The sequence below is a fragment of the Pungitius pungitius genome, chromosome 3 (genome assembly GCF_949316345.1).
Source record: "Pungitius pungitius chromosome 3, fPunPun2.1, whole genome shotgun sequence".
Taxonomy (NCBI): Eukaryota; Metazoa; Chordata; class Actinopteri; order Perciformes; family Gasterosteidae; genus Pungitius; species Pungitius pungitius.
Window position 1 is genome coordinate 3,185,102 of NC_084902.1, and position 17,159 is coordinate 3,202,260.

The following is a 17,159-nucleotide window of genomic DNA, read 5'->3' on the forward strand; positions in this document are numbered from 1 at the left end:
TCTTCGACGTGGCGGCTGGGCGGGGTTAGCGCCTGGAGCGGGCGTGCTGCGCCGCGACAGAGGCTAGTTTAATGATGAGCGACATTTAAGGACATTGGAAACGTTTAACGTACACTTTTAATGCAGAATTTCACAAAAAGCATTGAACACAACAGTAGGCCACACATACAACAAAGGAAAATCATCACAATAAAACACCTTGTTTCAAGTCCATAACCCATTTCAGTAGCAGTTAAAAATAACGTTTTTTGAATGCTTTTTAAGCCTCCTAAAATATCTTTTTCATAACGAATTATGGCCTGAACTGAACTAATGATATTGCATTAAATTACATGTCATTTAGCTGACGCTTTGATCCAAAGCTACTTACAATAAGTGCATTTTAAATATAAGGATACAAACTCAGAAGAAAGAAAGTGCCATTTCATCAATCATTGATATCTTCAAATTGATCCTGTGTATCATAAAAACAACTTTCATGCTGTTACACGTGACCTTTATTTTATTCATCAAGAAAGCAAAAATGTTCTTAATTCCTTGAGTATGCTCTTTAATACACGTTTATTCCACGTGTCACGTGAGTGACACAGCACAGGGCCATTTTAAACGAGCATGCCCAAAGTCAGACGTGACATAATAGTTACGTATTAAACGTCCGGGTTTCGTTTACAAAAATAAAACAACGAGTTCCATTTGTATTAAGCACTTGAGGGTTGTTCTCTTAATCGCGTGTAGGGATACGAGGAATAATTTAAACACCCAAAACCTGTTGAGAATTTAACTGCTTTTCATTTGTCTTTGAAAGTGATTAACCACTTTTATTTTGAAACCTGGCTGCAGTTTTTTTTGTGTTTTATTGCTGTGAATGTAAGAAAGTCAAAGCTTTTACCATCGTTGGATAACGTCCTGTGATAAAGTGTGTCCGATTGAACATGCAGCTGCTGTTGCATTTACACCAACACACAAAGCAAAAGCTCACACATGAACCATATGCAGAAAAAGATTAGTGTGTAAACCACAAGTTTACCCTGACAAGTTCACCAAGGTGGCCCCACACCAACAATCCATCTGAGAAGCATTTTAATAAAAGTGCACCTACTAAAGAAATGACTAATGCTCAGTTTTTCTCTTTCTGTATTGCTGTACCCGATGTTTTTTTAGCATGCATCTGTGTGTGTGTGTGTGATTGCGTGGAGGGGGGAAGTGGATCTGTGGGTCACTCCCTTCCTTTCCTTGCCTTTGGGACCAAAGGAAACATAAAGCAAAGCCCCTCACATTATTGAGCACGAAAAAAGAAAGCGAGAGGCAACAATTTGAACAGGCAGTTGTCTCTTTGTCTCCACGCGTGTCAGGATGAAACCTCAGTAAAACGAGCCACGACTTGATCCTGTTCAGGAGGAAGTTAAACCGGCTCGCGATGAACCCACTCTCACAGTCAGACATGCATTACCGTCTCCTCGGAGCCATCGGCTGCCTCTGCCTTCTTCATCCCGGTCAGTACCATGTCTCACTCACGCTCTCGTTTCACGCATTTCTGAACATCATGATGCATTCCGGTGGTGTGGTGGTGGGTGCCCCCCCCCCCCCACCCACCCCACAGTCCAAAGACTTGATGTGGGTTTTAGGTTGATTTGTAACACTAAGACTCTCTGCTCCCTGCGATCTAATCCAATCTCGCACCAATGGAGTGCACCCTGCCCCCCCGCTGCGACCCAGTATGAAGGATAAGCGGTTTGAAGATAGATGATGATGCATTTAAAGAACTCGACTGGCCTTTAATTTCAATGTGTTATCTCTTAGTAATCTGGTGGCTCTGATTAGATAAGGTCCCCCAAATTATACAATCTTTAGTGCGTATTTCTTTCATGTGGATAACTGCATAATTATCTTGCTTTAATTTAAATGGATCGTCAAAACACTGCACCTCAAAGCTGCAGCAGTCTCTTGTTGCACAATAAAGCAGCCATAATAGGCCTACTTCCCTTTTCCACCCCCCCCCCAGGTCTGTGGGCAGAAGAATGCAGTCAGGACGTTCTAGGAAAACGCGAGAACGTTACCGTCCCAGCGGGACAAAGTCTGTCTCTGTCCTGTGTGGTCCAACACTGTGGGGGCGCCTGGACAGGGACCTGGACGATTCAAAGAACGGATTCAAAGGGCGACAATATAACCGCGAGGCGTCGTCTGTCCAACGTGTCGCTCTCGGCCACTCAAACCCGCCTGACTTTGGATTTCCCGAGTGTCGGCCTCTTAGACGAAGGTACTTACGGGTGCAGCGTTAAATGGGCTCAAGGTGACACGCGAGGACATTTGATGTACGTTAACGTCACAGCAGGTAGGTACATAGTGTACATTCTCACTGCCATTACTGCACAACTCATGCGGGAAGATAAAATTGGCTTACTTCCCCTTCCAGCCGTCCCTTCCGAGAGGAGCGTCCTGCACAGGGTTTTGGTCTGTGCCGGCGCTTCCCTTTGTCTCCCCATCGTTCTGTGTTTGGCTCTTTGTCTGAGGTCAGAGGTCGAGCCCCGGTCGCTTCCCAGGACGTTATCCACACACTCGGTTGTTTACAGAAAGCAACCCCAGTCGGCTCCACGGCCCCCACCTCGATGCCCCGTACTTCAGAAACCTAGCACTTCCTCTCACAAAGGTATCTCCCTTATTAGCCCTGTAACATTGATACCAAATGTACCGTAACATTTGGTAAATGCTGCTCTATTTACTGTCTTTTTTTTTTTTTTTTTGCATGTCACAGCTTTCTCCGAGTCCACCCAGAAGAACGAGGTGGGTGAACATCCCTTTACGAGACAGGACGCTTTTTGTTTGCTACCCCTTTCAGCATATATATCAGTTTGTGCAAGCGGTTTCAATGTTGCAGGTGGTGTATGCCGATATTTCCCAGCATGCACTGGGTCAACGGGGAGCGGTCGAAGAGCCCGACCCGTCCACCACCTACTCCGCCCTTATGTTCTCCTGACCGCATCCGAAGCAGGAACAAGAAGCAGAACATGGTCTGGACTTTTGGATTCTTTGAGTTCTTCACATGCAGGACTGGCTCTCTGAGACATTATGGACATATATGTCCCAATTAGGTCTGTTACCTGCACATTGTGGAAAGTGATTAAAGGAGAGTCATGTTTGTCTCGCCGTGTCTTCGTGACTCTTTCGCTGACCTCCATCAAGGTGTTCGTGTACCTAACATTTTAAAGTCTGAGTGTGGTTTATGTGAGAAAAAAAAAGAGAGATACCACATGAATGACACAAAATACAACATTTTATTTTAGAATAAATTCTCAATGGCACGTTACATAACCAAATTTACATATACATGTTTAGACATCTTTTAAATTAATATATTTCCTTTAATCTTTTTACCTTATTAATCAGTTTATTCTGCAGTTACATTTCTTTACATGACATCAACGCAAAAGAAGTAATAACTTTAATAAATTAAGCATATTAACAGAGGAAAGGCGGCAGGGCATTTAGGCAATAATGTACCTGCTACAAACTAAATGACACCTGGACTTTTCGCTCCTGTGGGATTTCCGTCCCTGCTTCCCTTTGCTCGAGGTAATCGCCGGCCTAAGCTCACTGAGCACAGTTTTGTATCGGTCAACGCCGAGAACGCCATCTTTGCGTCGGCCACGTCACAAAGAAGGTCTTCACTGTTTTGGGGGCGAACGGACCCGTCCCTCTGGGATTTTGACATTTAGCACATATACATTCTTCCAAAGACCCACCGGCTCGGGCTGTTCTGGTGTCGCCTCGGAAACGCATCCGAGCATCTGCTTCCGTTAGCGCACTCCTCCCCCCCGTCCCCACACTTTGCCCCCCTGCTAGCTGTAAGCTTGTGCAGCTCCAGGCTAATGTTGTGGGGGGGGGGGGGGTAGACCTTTAGTCCTGATGTGCTTGCAAGCAGCTGGCTTTGCAATTTACTTCTAAGAGACTTTGTGATAACAACTAACACAGCATCAGAAAAAGAGGTTCACATTCAACGTTTTTTTGTTTTTTTGTGTGTGTGTGTGTGTGGTCTGAAAGTTTGTTTTACACGAAGCATCTTTGTTTTCAAGTCGCTAGACTTGAAACCCCACGTTGAAAAGATCCACCGAACACAGACGGCTACACAGAGCTAGCAAGCTTCAATGGGGAGGCGTCAGAAGGTGAAAATGTCAGCGCAACGTCCATTTTTAGCAAATGCCGGCGTTGATCGGGCCGCACGCAGCTTTGTGGCGTTACCAGATCCACACGATCCCTGTCCTCGTCACACAGTGAGGGAGACAGATAGAGAGAGAGACACCAGGGGTGGAAAAAGGGGGCTTTTGATAAGATTGTAAGGCGCAGCTTTGGCTAAAATAAGCTTATGGCAAAATGTGTTGGCAGTGTCACCTACTGTGGCCCTTTTTAGGGCTCGTTTCCACTAACCAAGCACTTGGGTTCAGGGAGATGAAGTTCCCACCCCCCCCCCCCAGAAATGCCGCCTTTGGCAATCGAACCACGCGTCAGCAACGTCGTGTTAATAGTGCAGTAGACACAATGCGGCAGCTAAACGAGGTTACAAAAGCATCCCCGAAAATCAAAAGAAGTGCTTGTGGAAGCGTTTTTTTTTTTTCTATGCAAAGAACAAGCCGAGATCCGACATTCGGAGACATTTGCCGTCCCCTCCAAAGCGCTGCTACTGTAACGTCTACATTACGTGTGCTCGTGTTTGTGTGTGCGTCTGCCTGGTTATTTCAGGCAGACGGGGGGGGAACTGTTGTCAGACGTACCATTCGAGGGGGGGGAAAAGACAAAAAAAAAAAAAAAAAAAACAACAGCTCGGCCTTTAAACTCACAGCTTTACCGCGCGATGTGACGTGAGAACAGCGGGCCAGCCGTGATGCAGCAACCTGTTTCCGAGCATGGACTCTTCTTCTAGTCTAGGGTTGGTTGAAGAGAAAGCCGTTGTGGAAGCTGCTTCTCCTCACTGTACACTCACAGTATTGTCAGTTAGTTTATATATATATATATATATATATATATATATATATATATATCGTGTGCGCGGTGCAGTCGGTAATCTTATCGGATCGTCCTTGGCGTCTGGAAGGGGTTCTACACTGATTTAGTGGTTGTTGTTGTTGTTGTTCTACTTTTAGTTATTTTTCTTGCAGCTCCATCGACCCGCGCGGCTCCTCTCTCGGGGCGAGTCGGATGTTTCCGTTCCTTCAAAAGCTACTCGGACTGCAAGAGAGTAAAAGTGAACAGAGAAGAAATCATTCGATCCGGGGGTTTGTTACCCATCAACAGCTCGCCCCTTTTCTTGAAAACACCACACCACTTACAGCTTGGGACGAGTGGCTCATTTTGTCGAAGCGGAACTTTAAGTTTGACCTCGGGGACGTCTTGCTTTTCAGATCTTGCGGAAATGTCGGAGGAGGGAAACGAAAAAGAGACAGGAAGGAGACGCTCGTTAGACAATCTGTCCTCCCCGGGGTGGGGGGGGTCGTTCTTTGAAGAAATGGCGCGTGTGTGCGCGAGCTGCCAGCTTACCTGTCGGGCTGCGGCACATGATGACGGGGGTACCTGACACCGGGCTGTCCACGCTGAGGGACGGACTGAAGATGGACGAGGACGTTATCGAGGGATGGCCGGCCTGGGGGGGGGGGGGGGGGGGGGGACGGAGAGCGCAGACACATTTAACGTGGAGGAGGAGAGGGAGACCGGAGAGGTTGACTGATGGCTTCCTGCCTACGACTGGAAGTCATTATGCGTAATTGAGGAAAAAACGTTTGTTATGATGCAAAGTCATTCAGTCGGTGTAGGAGCTTTACACCGGTTTTGGCAAATGGGGGAAACATTTATTCACTCTTGTGAAGCTGCAGCCACTAGCTTAGCTTAGCATAACGACCTGAAACAGGGAGAACGAGCTCTGAATAAACACGAGACAGAGAGGGACCAGCTGTAATGACTAATGTGTCAGATCCTGTCAGCCATCACTGCTCGCATCACATGAATCCAAATTTTAATGTATATTCCATTTTGTGGTGGAATGTTAGCGAGCTAACAATGGGGAAAAACACATAGGTCTCAATCTGACGATGGGTCCTTCATGTGTTTGAATTTTCATTGAGTCATTTGCCAAATAGTCTTCTTTTTTGAGTGAACGCTCCCATTTCACAAAATGTTGTGAAAAAATGTCGACTAATCGACGCGAAGCGAGGACATGGTCTTCCAAGGCAAAGGGAATATCCACTCATCCCTTTGTGGCGAGTTCATTTTTGAGCAGCCTTTGTGCGATTCCCATGCAGCTCAATGGCGAGAGTGGGAGCGCGGTTTGGATCGGATTTCTCACATCGAACAAAACAACCCTGGCAAGCGGCGTCGCAGCTGTAATCATTACAATCAATGCGCTTGGTGTCCAATCCTCTCTGTCAGAGAGCTCCTGGTAATTACAGACCACTTGGAACCAGCGACCTCTCGCTCCTTTAGGGGGGGGGGGGGGGGAGCGGCTCTCTCCACTTTCGCCGGCGAAACACTAGACCTCCTCGCCTCACCGTGTCCAGTTCCTCCAGAGCTTCCGTTTCCCCCGTGGTGCTGCTGAAGCTGCTGGTGCTGGACGAAGAGCGAGAGATGTTCGGTCTGCTGCTGCCGCCGCCGCACTCTTTCAGCCTGACGAAGGGCCTTTTGAGGAGGAAAAACACACACACGTAGGGAGGCATTACATCAGAAAAAGACCTCTGCTGGTCGCACATGGAGGCCTGGGGTTATCTCCGTCCGTCTCTACCTCTCTTTGCTGGGGCAGATCTCAGGGGAGCTGGGATTGGACGACGTCTCCGACCTCACCTCCTGGGACAGCGAGCAGAACTCCGCCAGCTTTTGGTCGCTGCGGACGAAAGCAAACGTTTTGATGGCGTCGCCCGCCGAGGACCCGACGGCCCGACGCCCCCCCCCCGGCGGCGTGATGAACATGTGGATACCGGTACCTGCGGGTGTGCTTCTCAGATGGGGATTCCGTGCTGGAGTGGAGACGAGGGAAGAGGCCCGAGCGCCGCTTCACGGGGCTCTTCAGAGGAGACTTGGCCGACAGCACAGGAGGCTGAAGATCACAAGTTACCGAATTATGGAACCGTGGCTCTTTCCGCCCCCCCCTCCTCCTCTTCTCCTGCACACCCTCTTACTCACAGTGAAGGTGCTCTTGGTGCACTCGCCGGTGCTCTGCGGCAGTCCTCCTCCGCTCACGCTGGCCGGGACGCCGCCTCCTACCCCGGGGCTCCTGTGGCGGTTGGACCCCACCATGGTCTCCATGGAGTGGCTCCTGACGCGCATGGCTCTCTGGAGGAGGAGGAGGAGGAGGAGGAGGAGGAGGAAACAAATGACACGTTGAAGAGGAAGACCAAGGCCCACAGGGGAAAGGGAAAGGACGACAATGGGGTGGGGGGTGGGGGGGGGGGGGGGGGGAGGAAAAATTAGTGAGTGCACGTGGAAGCACCGAGAGGGGAATGAGAAGTGAAATAAAGGTGCAGAGAAAACTGCTTTATCAGCTTAAATGCAGCATTCATTTTAATGCAGGAATTGACCTGTTGGGTCGTGTATGCTGTTACACAATACAACCACCAGGGAATGCAGTTCTCCAACAATTACGCCAAATAGGTTGGAGTTGATGGATGTATAAATAATAAGATTATTTGTTTTGTATTAATTTATATAAATAAGAGTAATATATATTTTTTCTCCAGGTGTCACAATGTAGTCAGCAATTCAGATGGTCTTTAAAATTCTGCTCTCTTCACAACAAATAAAATTGAAAAAAAATTACAAAATACAACACGAATAGCTTAATTTCTTTGAAAGCATCAACAGAAACCACAACATATGTAACAAAGTTTATTAATCATGGGGCGATCCTGGATTTACAGCGATGCAGATAGGTAATACACAGTGATCGCCAGGGCAACCATGAGAACAGCGCCGCCCGGCACTGACCGCACAAAGAGCAACGCAGCTGCCCACAAGGCCTGTGAAGAGCAAGAGAGCCGGATCATCATCATCATCATCGTACATCCGTTACACACACACACACAGGACACAACACACATTTCAATGTTCACATCAACATCCGTTACCCTTTAATCATAGAGGAAAAGAGGGGGAAGAGACAGTGTCCACACACACACACACACACACACACACACACACACACACACCCTTTAAGTGTGAACTTACCCTCAATTATTTAATAATAATTTTTAATCACTTCATGAGCCTCTTTATTGTAGTGTCTCTGCTCTCATCGTGATATGTGTGTGTGTGTGTGTGTGTGTGTGATTTACCTGTGTTGGCTACATTGCGGGAACTCACCTTCCTTATTCCCTCATGAAGTACATCATGACAGATTAGCTTTAGTCTGAGGTGAGGTTAAAGGTGTAGTGGTTCGGGTGCATTAGTGTGTATGTACCGGAGTCAAACTACAGTCTCCAAAGGGCGTGTAAAAATATATAAATAAATCTATGTCCTTGATGCACACACAGCCACACACACACACACACGTGGGATTGAAGGTCAGATGGAAAAGCGAGGTTGCTACTGAGGGTTCAGCACCTGGAGTCATCTCGCTCACCGGTGACCTTTACTTGACCTGCAGCAAGAAAACCTACAGACTCTTTGGCCCGCCATTCAACAAACGTCACCGAATGTTCGGAGAGCATCGCGCGTCCACGTTCGTGTTCACCTTGAAGGACTCGAGCAGACCCCCGTGTCCCCCGTTCTCCATCTTGTCCTCCTCCCCCGGCTGGCTCAGGCCCAGCGTCGCTTGGCTCTGTCTGTGCAGCTCGTCGTGCAGGTTGTCCAGCAGCGCGGCGCGCGTCCGCCCCTGGACTCACACACACAAAACACAACTCGTGTAGAAAAACACCGGTTTTCGGGGAGGTCACGCTGTGGGGTTTGGAGGCGAGGCGGACGTGTGTCACCTCTAGTTTGGCGAATTTGTCGGATTTGTAGCAGGCGTTTTCGGCATTGATCAGCTTGGTCAGCAGGAAGTCTCGGAACTCGGGACCCTTGGGAGGGAGAGAGAGAGAGAAGGGGGGGGGGGGGGTGGTGGAATAAGATGGTGGGGAACGTCGAGATTTAAGTCCTCCGCCGCCTCCTGTTTGAACCACGTTCCCGACGGTCTCACTGAAACCGATCCCATCCCCCCCCCCGCTCACCTTCCTGAAGACAGGCGGGTTCGGGAGAGGGGGTCCGAAGGCGGGCACGTCCTCCCGCGCTGTAACGGAAACCTGTCGACATTGGAACAAAAAAAACAACCTCATTGGCACGCACGTCCAAAGGAACAGTCTTTCCGTTGCGATTCTTTTTTAGGAACAATTTCGCACATACCTTGTATGTTGTGTGCTCCGTGCAGGGGTTCTCCACCTGCACCAGCACGTACGAGTGCAGGAAATTGGAGGCGATCATGTCCGGAACAAACGGCGTGGCATCTTCCTGGAAGACCGCGGCCACGATGTCATTTCCTATGTGCCTTTTCCTCTGGAGCTAAAGAAAAAAATCATTTCAGGCGGTGTGTGCACCAGGGACCTTCGTTTCGGAGGGAGGTTCAACATCCAATAGCAAATCATTTGAGGCCACGTGTCAATGCGAACAGCACCCCACATTTTCTGCACATCCGACTGGTTCCATCCATTTGTGGGCCAAAGGATTAAATCCATCGGGAAGGGGTAACAATAGCGAAGCATCAAAGTCTTGTACCTGCTGGACGTCTCCTTCGGTGAAGGGAAGCTTGGTGGACACATGGAACATAATCTCCCTGCGTCTGAAGACCGTGTAGACAGATTCGGACCCGGTCTGTCCGTGGGAGACATCCAGCCCGCCGCGAAACCTGCCGCGTTATCAAAGCAAGCGGCGTCACATTCCCTTCAGTAGAATGAGATGAAAGGCCACCCAAAAAAAAAGGTTGTGTGCAGTTTTGCAGTTAATGTCTCAGCTATAATTCAAAAACCTTCCCAGAAAGGAAAACAGCAACGAGGGTAAAATGTCAAAAAAAACAAAACAAGAAGCCCATGTGACAATAGAGAGAATACGCTAAGCTCTAATTACATGTCCGCGTGGCATTTTCTCTTCTCAGATCTGTTTCGCCGAGCAGTTTATCGCAGCTGCACGCTGAGCCCAAACAGCAGGACGCATTGCTCTAAGGTTACAGAAATAAAAGCCCGCTCCCCGATGCAATTCACTAGAACAACGTGATTCTTTTCATCCTTGCCGACCCCCCCCCACCCCGGGGCTCTCCTCGTCCGGGGTGTTTTTCCTCATCGGGCCCGTTAGCTTACCCTTTAAAGTCCAGAAGTTCAACGTTGTCGCCCAGGATACCGATGAACTCCTTAAACGCCGGCGTCTCCTCATTGTTCCCAAACAGCTCTTCCTCTGATGTCTGGGAAGAGGAGATATACGAGACACAATCAGTGCGTGAGATCCAACGGCGAGTTTGGGTCGAACTCGGGAGTTCACCGGCAAGATCAACGCGGCTCCGCTCACCTGTCCAAACTTCTGGTAGATGACTCCGAATTTGAAGGTGTTGTTCACCTCGTGTTCGTCATAAGCGACCATCAACTGGGACCCCTGCGCGCACACAAAAACCACGTCACCCACGGCTCACTTACGCCACCACCTCACCTTTCTTCTCGCTCCGGTAGTTGAGAAAACATGTCGCCCCCCCCCCCCCCTCCCCGTTCTCTGGCGCGTCTGCGGGGGGGGGGGGGGGGGGCTTGCGTAACGAAAGGCAGTGAACTCGCTGTAGCCCTCATGCAGACCGAGACACAGATGGTTTTCTCTCTCTTTTTTTTTTTTTTTTTCCTTTCCCGAGGCCCTGGCTGAAAGCGCGCTCCATCACAGCCCTCCGTCTGGCCCACAGGAGGAGAAACCCATCCATCGTCTCCGCTCGAGCAAGTCCGCCGCTTTTGAATAATGTAGTCGGGGAGGATGTTGGGGGGGGTGGGGGGGGGGGCGGAACTCGTGACTGTAACACGGGGGATAAGTTCTGTGGTATTTTTTTTTTTTCTCCCCGGGTCGAGAGGGCGCGCCGGCATGTACTCACGGAGGCAGAATTGCTCGTGAGCATTAGCGCGTTGTGCCATGCAGCCCCCCCCACACCCCCCTCTTCACCCCGTAGAAGCAGTCAGAGACCGGGGTGAGTTAACTAATGTCAGCTTGAATGAATGAATGAATGCACAACAGGCTGGGTGAGCTCGGGTCAAGACTGGATTTAACGAGGTGGCGTGGGAGGCGTGGGAGGAACTCACCCGAGGGTAGAGGACGGGGTTGAACTTCAGCCCCGTGGCATCGTCACACAGAAGCTGAGAGAAGGGAAAAAAAAAAACCTTATAAAGATTCATAATGTGATAAAAATGCTGGATAAACTTTCCACAGGTAGTGTCAGATAACATAAAGCATGCATGATCACTTCTGTTTGATCCATAGAACCAAAGCACGCAGGATGCTTTCTTTCATTTGTCTTTTGAAAGTGAGTAATCAAAAGAATGCGGCCCGAGGGGGGGGGGGGGGGGGGGGTTTGGAGACAGATGACAGATCTCTCCTCACATCGGTACATCCAAAACAAGCTGGCTCTCGTTTCCACCTCAAGGACACGTGTTCGCACACACACACACACACACACACACACACACACACATCGTCTCTATTAAAACTCTAAACGCAACATCTACCGAGGGAGAGCAAGAAAAGTGAATCCAAGGTAAATCAAGTGTTGATTCGATGATGATTGATGCTGCTGAAAACGACGTCCTTCTCCTTCGAGCTCTGCACGATGTTCATGTGTCTCTGTTTGGACCTGGTGTGCTTCTAAAAAACCCACCTTGGCAATCTGCGGCACACTGGGCAGCTGGCTGATGCCCGCCAAAGAGATCCTGTCATGGACCGTTTTGATCCTCGACCTGCAACGGGACGAGAACAGAAGCGCCTCCTGGTCGGGGTGATTCAGGTCATTCAGACATTTTGGGACCTTTGGTGCTCCCTTGTTTTTATGGGTGATAGTAGTTATGATCAACGGGGGGTTGAGTCTCAAAAAGAAAAGAAAAAAAAAAAAGAGGCCTGATGTGGTGATAAAGCCAATAAATATGGTCATATTATTTACTTTCATTACTGTCATGTGTCAAAGAGGAGATTAGCCATCATGGGGTTTCTACAACTATTACACCCGATAGCTGTTCTGGACAAACCTCACGACTTTGGACCAAAAAAGTAAAAAAAAAAACACGGACTGCACCCGACAAAATGTTCTGTGCCGCCCCGCTCATCGTTACCTGAGCATGATGCGCAGGAACTCCTGTCCCTCGGCCTCCTCGTGTTTCAGGGACATGACGAGGTGGCCGATGCTGCTGCCGCTGCAGTAATAGTTCATGTGCTCCTGGATGTAAAAAAAAAACAAAAATAAAAAAAAACGAGGGGGTGTGAGAGACCAACGCCCCCCCCCCGCAGGCCCCGACGCCGACACTCACCGCGCCGAGGAAGTGTTTTCGGTAGGCGCGGGCCGTGCTGTTGCACTCCAGGCGGTGGCTCGTGCCCTCCCCTCCGCCCCCCTCCTCCTCCTCCTGGTCCTCGCAGAAGCTGGACTCCGAGGAGGACGGCGTCCCGACCGGCGCCTCCACGTCTTCGATCCAGTAACCCCCGAACTGGGGCAGGATCACCTGAGGGTAGGGGCCGCCTTTCTCCAGGACCTGGGCCACCAAAAAAAAAAAAAAGAGAAGCCCGGAGGGAAAAAAGCAAACGTATGGACACGTCAACCATAGTTCCGTGAAGCATGCGATTGAAAACAAAGGCAAGTGTCGGTGGCACATTAAGAGGTGTTTAAAAGTGTGTTGTGGGAGGTGGGTGGGGGACGACGACTCACATCTTCTATCCGTGGGTAGGGGATGTAGTCATCCTGTCGAATAGAGGAACAACAGCCGTTAAATTTTTACCACAGAGGTGAACTTCACCGACTTTCAACACAACGATGCAGCTTACGAGCGCAGTCACACACACGGCAACAGAGAGGCGACACACACTTATCATGGCAAACAAAAACAAAAACAAAACAAAGACTCATGATGCAACAGCCCGAAACGCACAGTCATCGGCAAACATTGATGAGGTCAGGTCACCTCTTGGTGATGTCAGAGCTGCTTTGATTCGGTAGCCACTGAGGGGGGGGGGGCGTATGACCTCTAAATGCTGCCGAGGGCCCGTCTGCAGGCGCCGAAGGAGCAGCGCTACGGACAGCGGGTCGTTTTAATGCGGCAGCAGCAGGAGGAGGAGGAGGAGGAGGAGGAGGAGGAGGCAGGGAACTGGCTGTCCAGAGAGGATCAATTAACAGCTGGAGGTCATTCAACTCGTAATCAAATCAGATCAGGTCGCCTATTGATTTTGTACTTTAAAAAACCCTGGGAGAAATTTGGAAGGGCTCACAGAGACAGTGACGGCTGGTCCATCGAGGGCAATTATTTTTGTTGTTTATTATATTAAAAATACATTTTACAAATAGTCAATATTTGTGTATTTGTGTTTTTTATTTTTTTTTGTTTACGTGGACCCGTCGCGACATTTAACTAAATAACAAGAGGGGGGGGGGCGAGCAGTGTCCATCCAAGACACAAACTCGGATCGAGAGGAGAACTTACAGGTAAAACTACAGGTAAAACAGCTGGACCCAGATCAGCCGGAACTCGGCGTGACACATGACGCTTCTGTAGAGATGCTACACCTGGTATGTTTAGCTCGCTAGTTAGCTACATGCTAACCGTGCGCATGTCACGTCACGTGCATGTTAAAAGTCAATGTCGCGACCCAGCTGCAACGCACAAGGGACTTTATATATATATATATATATATATATTCATATATATATATATGATAATTGTTTAAATAGGATGTCCTTATTATGTCAAACTGTTAGAGTAAATGTTATATATTCAACTGCAAAGTAATAATGAGTTTTTCTTTTTTTGTTGTTGCATTGAATCATTGGCTCACCCTACCCCAAAAAAATAAATCCACCCGTCGCCACTGCTCACAGAGAAGAAGGGGGGGGGGGGGGGGGGGGGGGCTCGTAAGCTGACAGATGAGACGATGCAAACCACAGAGCAAATGATGAAGAAGCAGGGCTTAAAACATGCAGAGACACAGTAACACAAGCGGATCAGAGGTGTACAAGTGTGTGCGCGCGGTGTCCGGTCACACCTTCCATCTTTTGGGCTCTTCAGCTTTCGGGACCTAAATTAAGTGTCCGTACGCAGCATGAGGACGGAGAAGCAGAAGACAAGTTTTGGTTCACTGTGCATTTAAAAACCCGCGGCGCAACATCAGCACCTCGTTGCCTCGGTTGCTCAGAGGACAACACAATGAGTCATACATGCTAATTCGCTTTTCTGTGCACACACACACACACACACACACAGGTAATACAGACGCTTAGTCATCCAACCTCCATGGATGTAGCTCTCGCATGCCAAGATTCCCTTTCTCCCCATTACCTCTCTTTGTGGGACACTCAGAGCGGCGTGTTGTGCGTGTGTAGTATGCATGTGGATATGAAAAGCCAATCAGGAAGACGCAGAGTAAATTGGCCAATTGTGGCACAAAGGGCCCAGTGGAACGTCTTGCAGCATTGAATTGTGGGGGGGGGGGGGGGTTCACTGTGTTGAACATATACACACACACACACCACTGCTCTAGTGCCACCAATCACACCAGGAACTCATTCAAAGTACGGACTCCTGGACACACACACACACACACACACACGTGTGTCGGTGTGAGTGCATATTGATGGAGCAGCTGTTGGCGTCACGGGGGAGTCGTCGTCAACAATACGAGACTGATCACAAAGACGCTCTGGAGAGGCTTTAATTCTCAGGCACAGGCGTAGAGAGACAAAGAAGACGAGAGAGACAAAAGAGGAAGGAGGAGGAGGCCCGAGGTGGGGAAGAGGGGGGGGGGGGGGGGGGGGGGGTTGCCGGATGAAGGAGAGATGGGGATCAAAAAAGGTGACCTTCGTCAGCACCATCCGAGATACAGGAATTGAAGCACGCTTTGAGCTGTGGGTCAATGTGTGTGTGTGTGCGTGTGTGTGTGTGAGGATCTTTGATCATTTGGCTGTCGTCACATTTTCCAAAGAACTTTTGCATCTTTGGCAAAACTCGATTCGAAGCAGAGGACGAAAAAAACATGAATACACCTGACAATCACAGCACTATGTTTTGTTATAGCGTCCATCCTCGTGGACATAAGCGTTGTTTTCACTGTTCTTATTTTATTTACACTCATTTTAAGCAGATGATGTTCTTGTGTTATGTTCCTTTTACTTCCCTTTTACTTTAATAAACTATATTAGGCCAAGTACAAGCGTAATGCTGGTTCATTGTGATCAATGCATTTTTCATGTGCTGCGTTCATGAATTGATGCAAAAAAATGAAGTGATTCCTTTCAGCGACTGGTCCCTTCGTAGCTGGGTGTACAAGCTGAGTGACTGAAAGGGTCATTCAATTCTCCGGGGACCGCCTGATACTACTGAATAATTCACACATTTTGGAGCCCTCGCTTGCATATCATTCTTTCCCCAGACGAGACCCCCCCCCCCCCAAACAAAAACTTCTACTTCTCTTTGTACATCCTCCTTTTTTCCTTAGCCTTTCATTTCTCCTCCTCCTCCTCCTCCTCCTCCTCCTCTACCTTGCTTCATCCACCTTTAAGACCACACGCAAAGCCTGCGACCTCATGTGCCGCAGGAGGAGAGCACAAAGGAGTGTGATACAGAGGGAGAAATACTTTAATTAAAAAATCAATGCGTTGGATGGATTCCACGGAGAAGGTTGCTATGGCAGGTCCACATCTTTCTTGTGCTATTCCTCTCTGCCACCAGCGTTCCCATTTCCCGATCTGAGCCACGGCCCTGAACCCAGCGGGCCGACCTACAGCCGCGGAGGCGTCAATGGTCCGCTGTTGAATATGTCTGTGCAAAGGGAAGGAGAGAGAAAGGGCCCGACCCCCCTCTCACTGTGTGTGCATGTCCCCCTTTTGAGCTTTACCCGGGACAAGAATGTCTACCGCTACCCCCTCTCTAGTGTGCAGCTAGTGAGGGGGAGTGAGAAATGGAAGTTAAAGATATGAGGAAATAAACTAAAGATCCACCGGAAAGAATTGATGAGGATTTCATACCTGCATCTTCTCCAGCATATCGAAGAAGTCTGCAGACTGCAACAGAAGAAGATCACAACACATTTAAAACAGGGTGACTTTCAGAGCTCCAGACACACACACACACACACTCAGTCAATGACAGAGTCTAATTTACACCTCAAATAAGTGTTTTCGATGTTCAAAGCAAGCAGCGAATTGTCTCAATTTACAAGGTCTTACATCTTTAACACGGGCAGATCTTCGATTTCCCTCCGCGGTGTAAAGTTAGTTAGTCGTGTCAAGTGGGCGTCGAGCTTCCAGCTGCGCGCACACCCACATGCACACACAGTGATAAGCACCCGCTTCCTTGGAACGCAGCAACACACACACACACACGCGCACGCTGGAGTGCGTTTGCACGTCTCCGTCCCGGGGCGTCCACCTCGATGCATCACAACACACTGTGACCGAGGTAGTTGTCCACATGCTTTGGGGCTTTTGTGCTCCCTTTCTTTCAGCACACGTGTACTGTGCAGGGCGGTTTCAGGCTGAACACGTGTGTGTGCATGCGTGTGTGTGTGTACACACACGCATGCACACACCCACACCCACACACACCCACACACACACACACACACACACACAAGAGGTGTCCATTTACAGAGCCAAATTAAACATCCTGTTAAAAGAAGAAATAAAAAAAAAAACACTGCGGTTCTAAGCTTTAAATAAAGACATCCAGCTTTATTGATACTTTAAATGACAATAGGAGCCCCCTCCCCCCCTCCCATCGCCAAAAACACACACATTGACTTCCACTAATACCGTTTAAATGACTGTAATAAAAATAAAGATATCCCCTACACTGGTTATCTGCACGTATCTTCAATGCAGACTGAACCACACACACACACACACACACACACACACACACACACACACACACACACACACACACACACACACACACACACACACACACACACACACACACACACACACACACACACACACA

The 17,159-nt window shown here is 49.0% G+C and overlaps 2 protein-coding genes across 4 annotated transcripts; one reads left to right on the plus strand and one right to left on the minus strand.

The window, feature by feature from the left end:
* The first annotated feature begins 1,228 nt into the window (after nt 1–1,228).
* On the plus strand, nt 1,229–3,140 carry si:dkey-52l18.4 (uncharacterized protein LOC560708 homolog). 2 transcript variants are annotated; one of them, XM_037472133.2, is made up of 5 exons: nt 1,230–1,493; nt 2,003–2,332; nt 2,414–2,647; nt 2,753–2,781; nt 2,876–3,140. In XM_037472133.2, exons 1-5 carry the CDS (start codon nt 1,418–1,420, stop codon nt 2,972–2,974), a joined length of 768 nt encoding a protein of 255 aa, XP_037328030.2. In that variant the 5' UTR covers nt 1,230–1,417; the 3' UTR covers nt 2,975–3,140. The 2 variants fall into 2 exon arrangements, with proteins under 2 accessions (XP_037328013.2, XP_037328030.2); XM_037472116.2 differs by having other exon boundaries at nt 1,229–1,493; nt 2,753–3,140.
* Nucleotides 3,141–3,249: 109 nt separating this feature from the next.
* LOC119217955 (rap1 GTPase-activating protein 2) lies at nt 3,250–16,725 on the minus strand. 2 transcript variants are annotated; one of them, XM_037472090.2, is made up of 21 exons: nt 16,385–16,725; nt 16,184–16,219; nt 12,878–12,910; nt 12,486–12,704; nt 12,291–12,394; nt 11,843–11,921; nt 11,271–11,324; nt 10,507–10,590; nt 10,302–10,402; nt 9,724–9,853; nt 9,355–9,510; nt 9,183–9,254; nt 8,946–9,032; nt 8,708–8,848; nt 7,162–7,311; nt 6,963–7,075; nt 6,764–6,862; nt 6,534–6,660; nt 5,530–5,632; nt 5,322–5,395; nt 3,250–5,220 (listed from the first exon to the last, which is right to left on the minus strand). In XM_037472090.2, the coding sequence occupies exons 2-21, from the start codon at nt 16,199–16,201 to the stop codon at nt 5,212–5,214; spliced, it is 1,953 nt and encodes a 650-aa protein (XP_037327987.2). In that variant the 5' UTR covers nt 16,202–16,219; nt 16,385–16,725; the 3' UTR covers nt 3,250–5,211. The 2 variants fall into 2 exon arrangements, with proteins under 2 accessions (XP_037327987.2, XP_062417037.1); XM_062561053.1 differs by lacking the exon at nt 16,385–16,725 and adding an exon at nt 14,206–14,238 and having other exon boundaries at nt 16,184–16,267.
* Nucleotides 16,726–17,159: the final 434 nt, after the last annotated feature.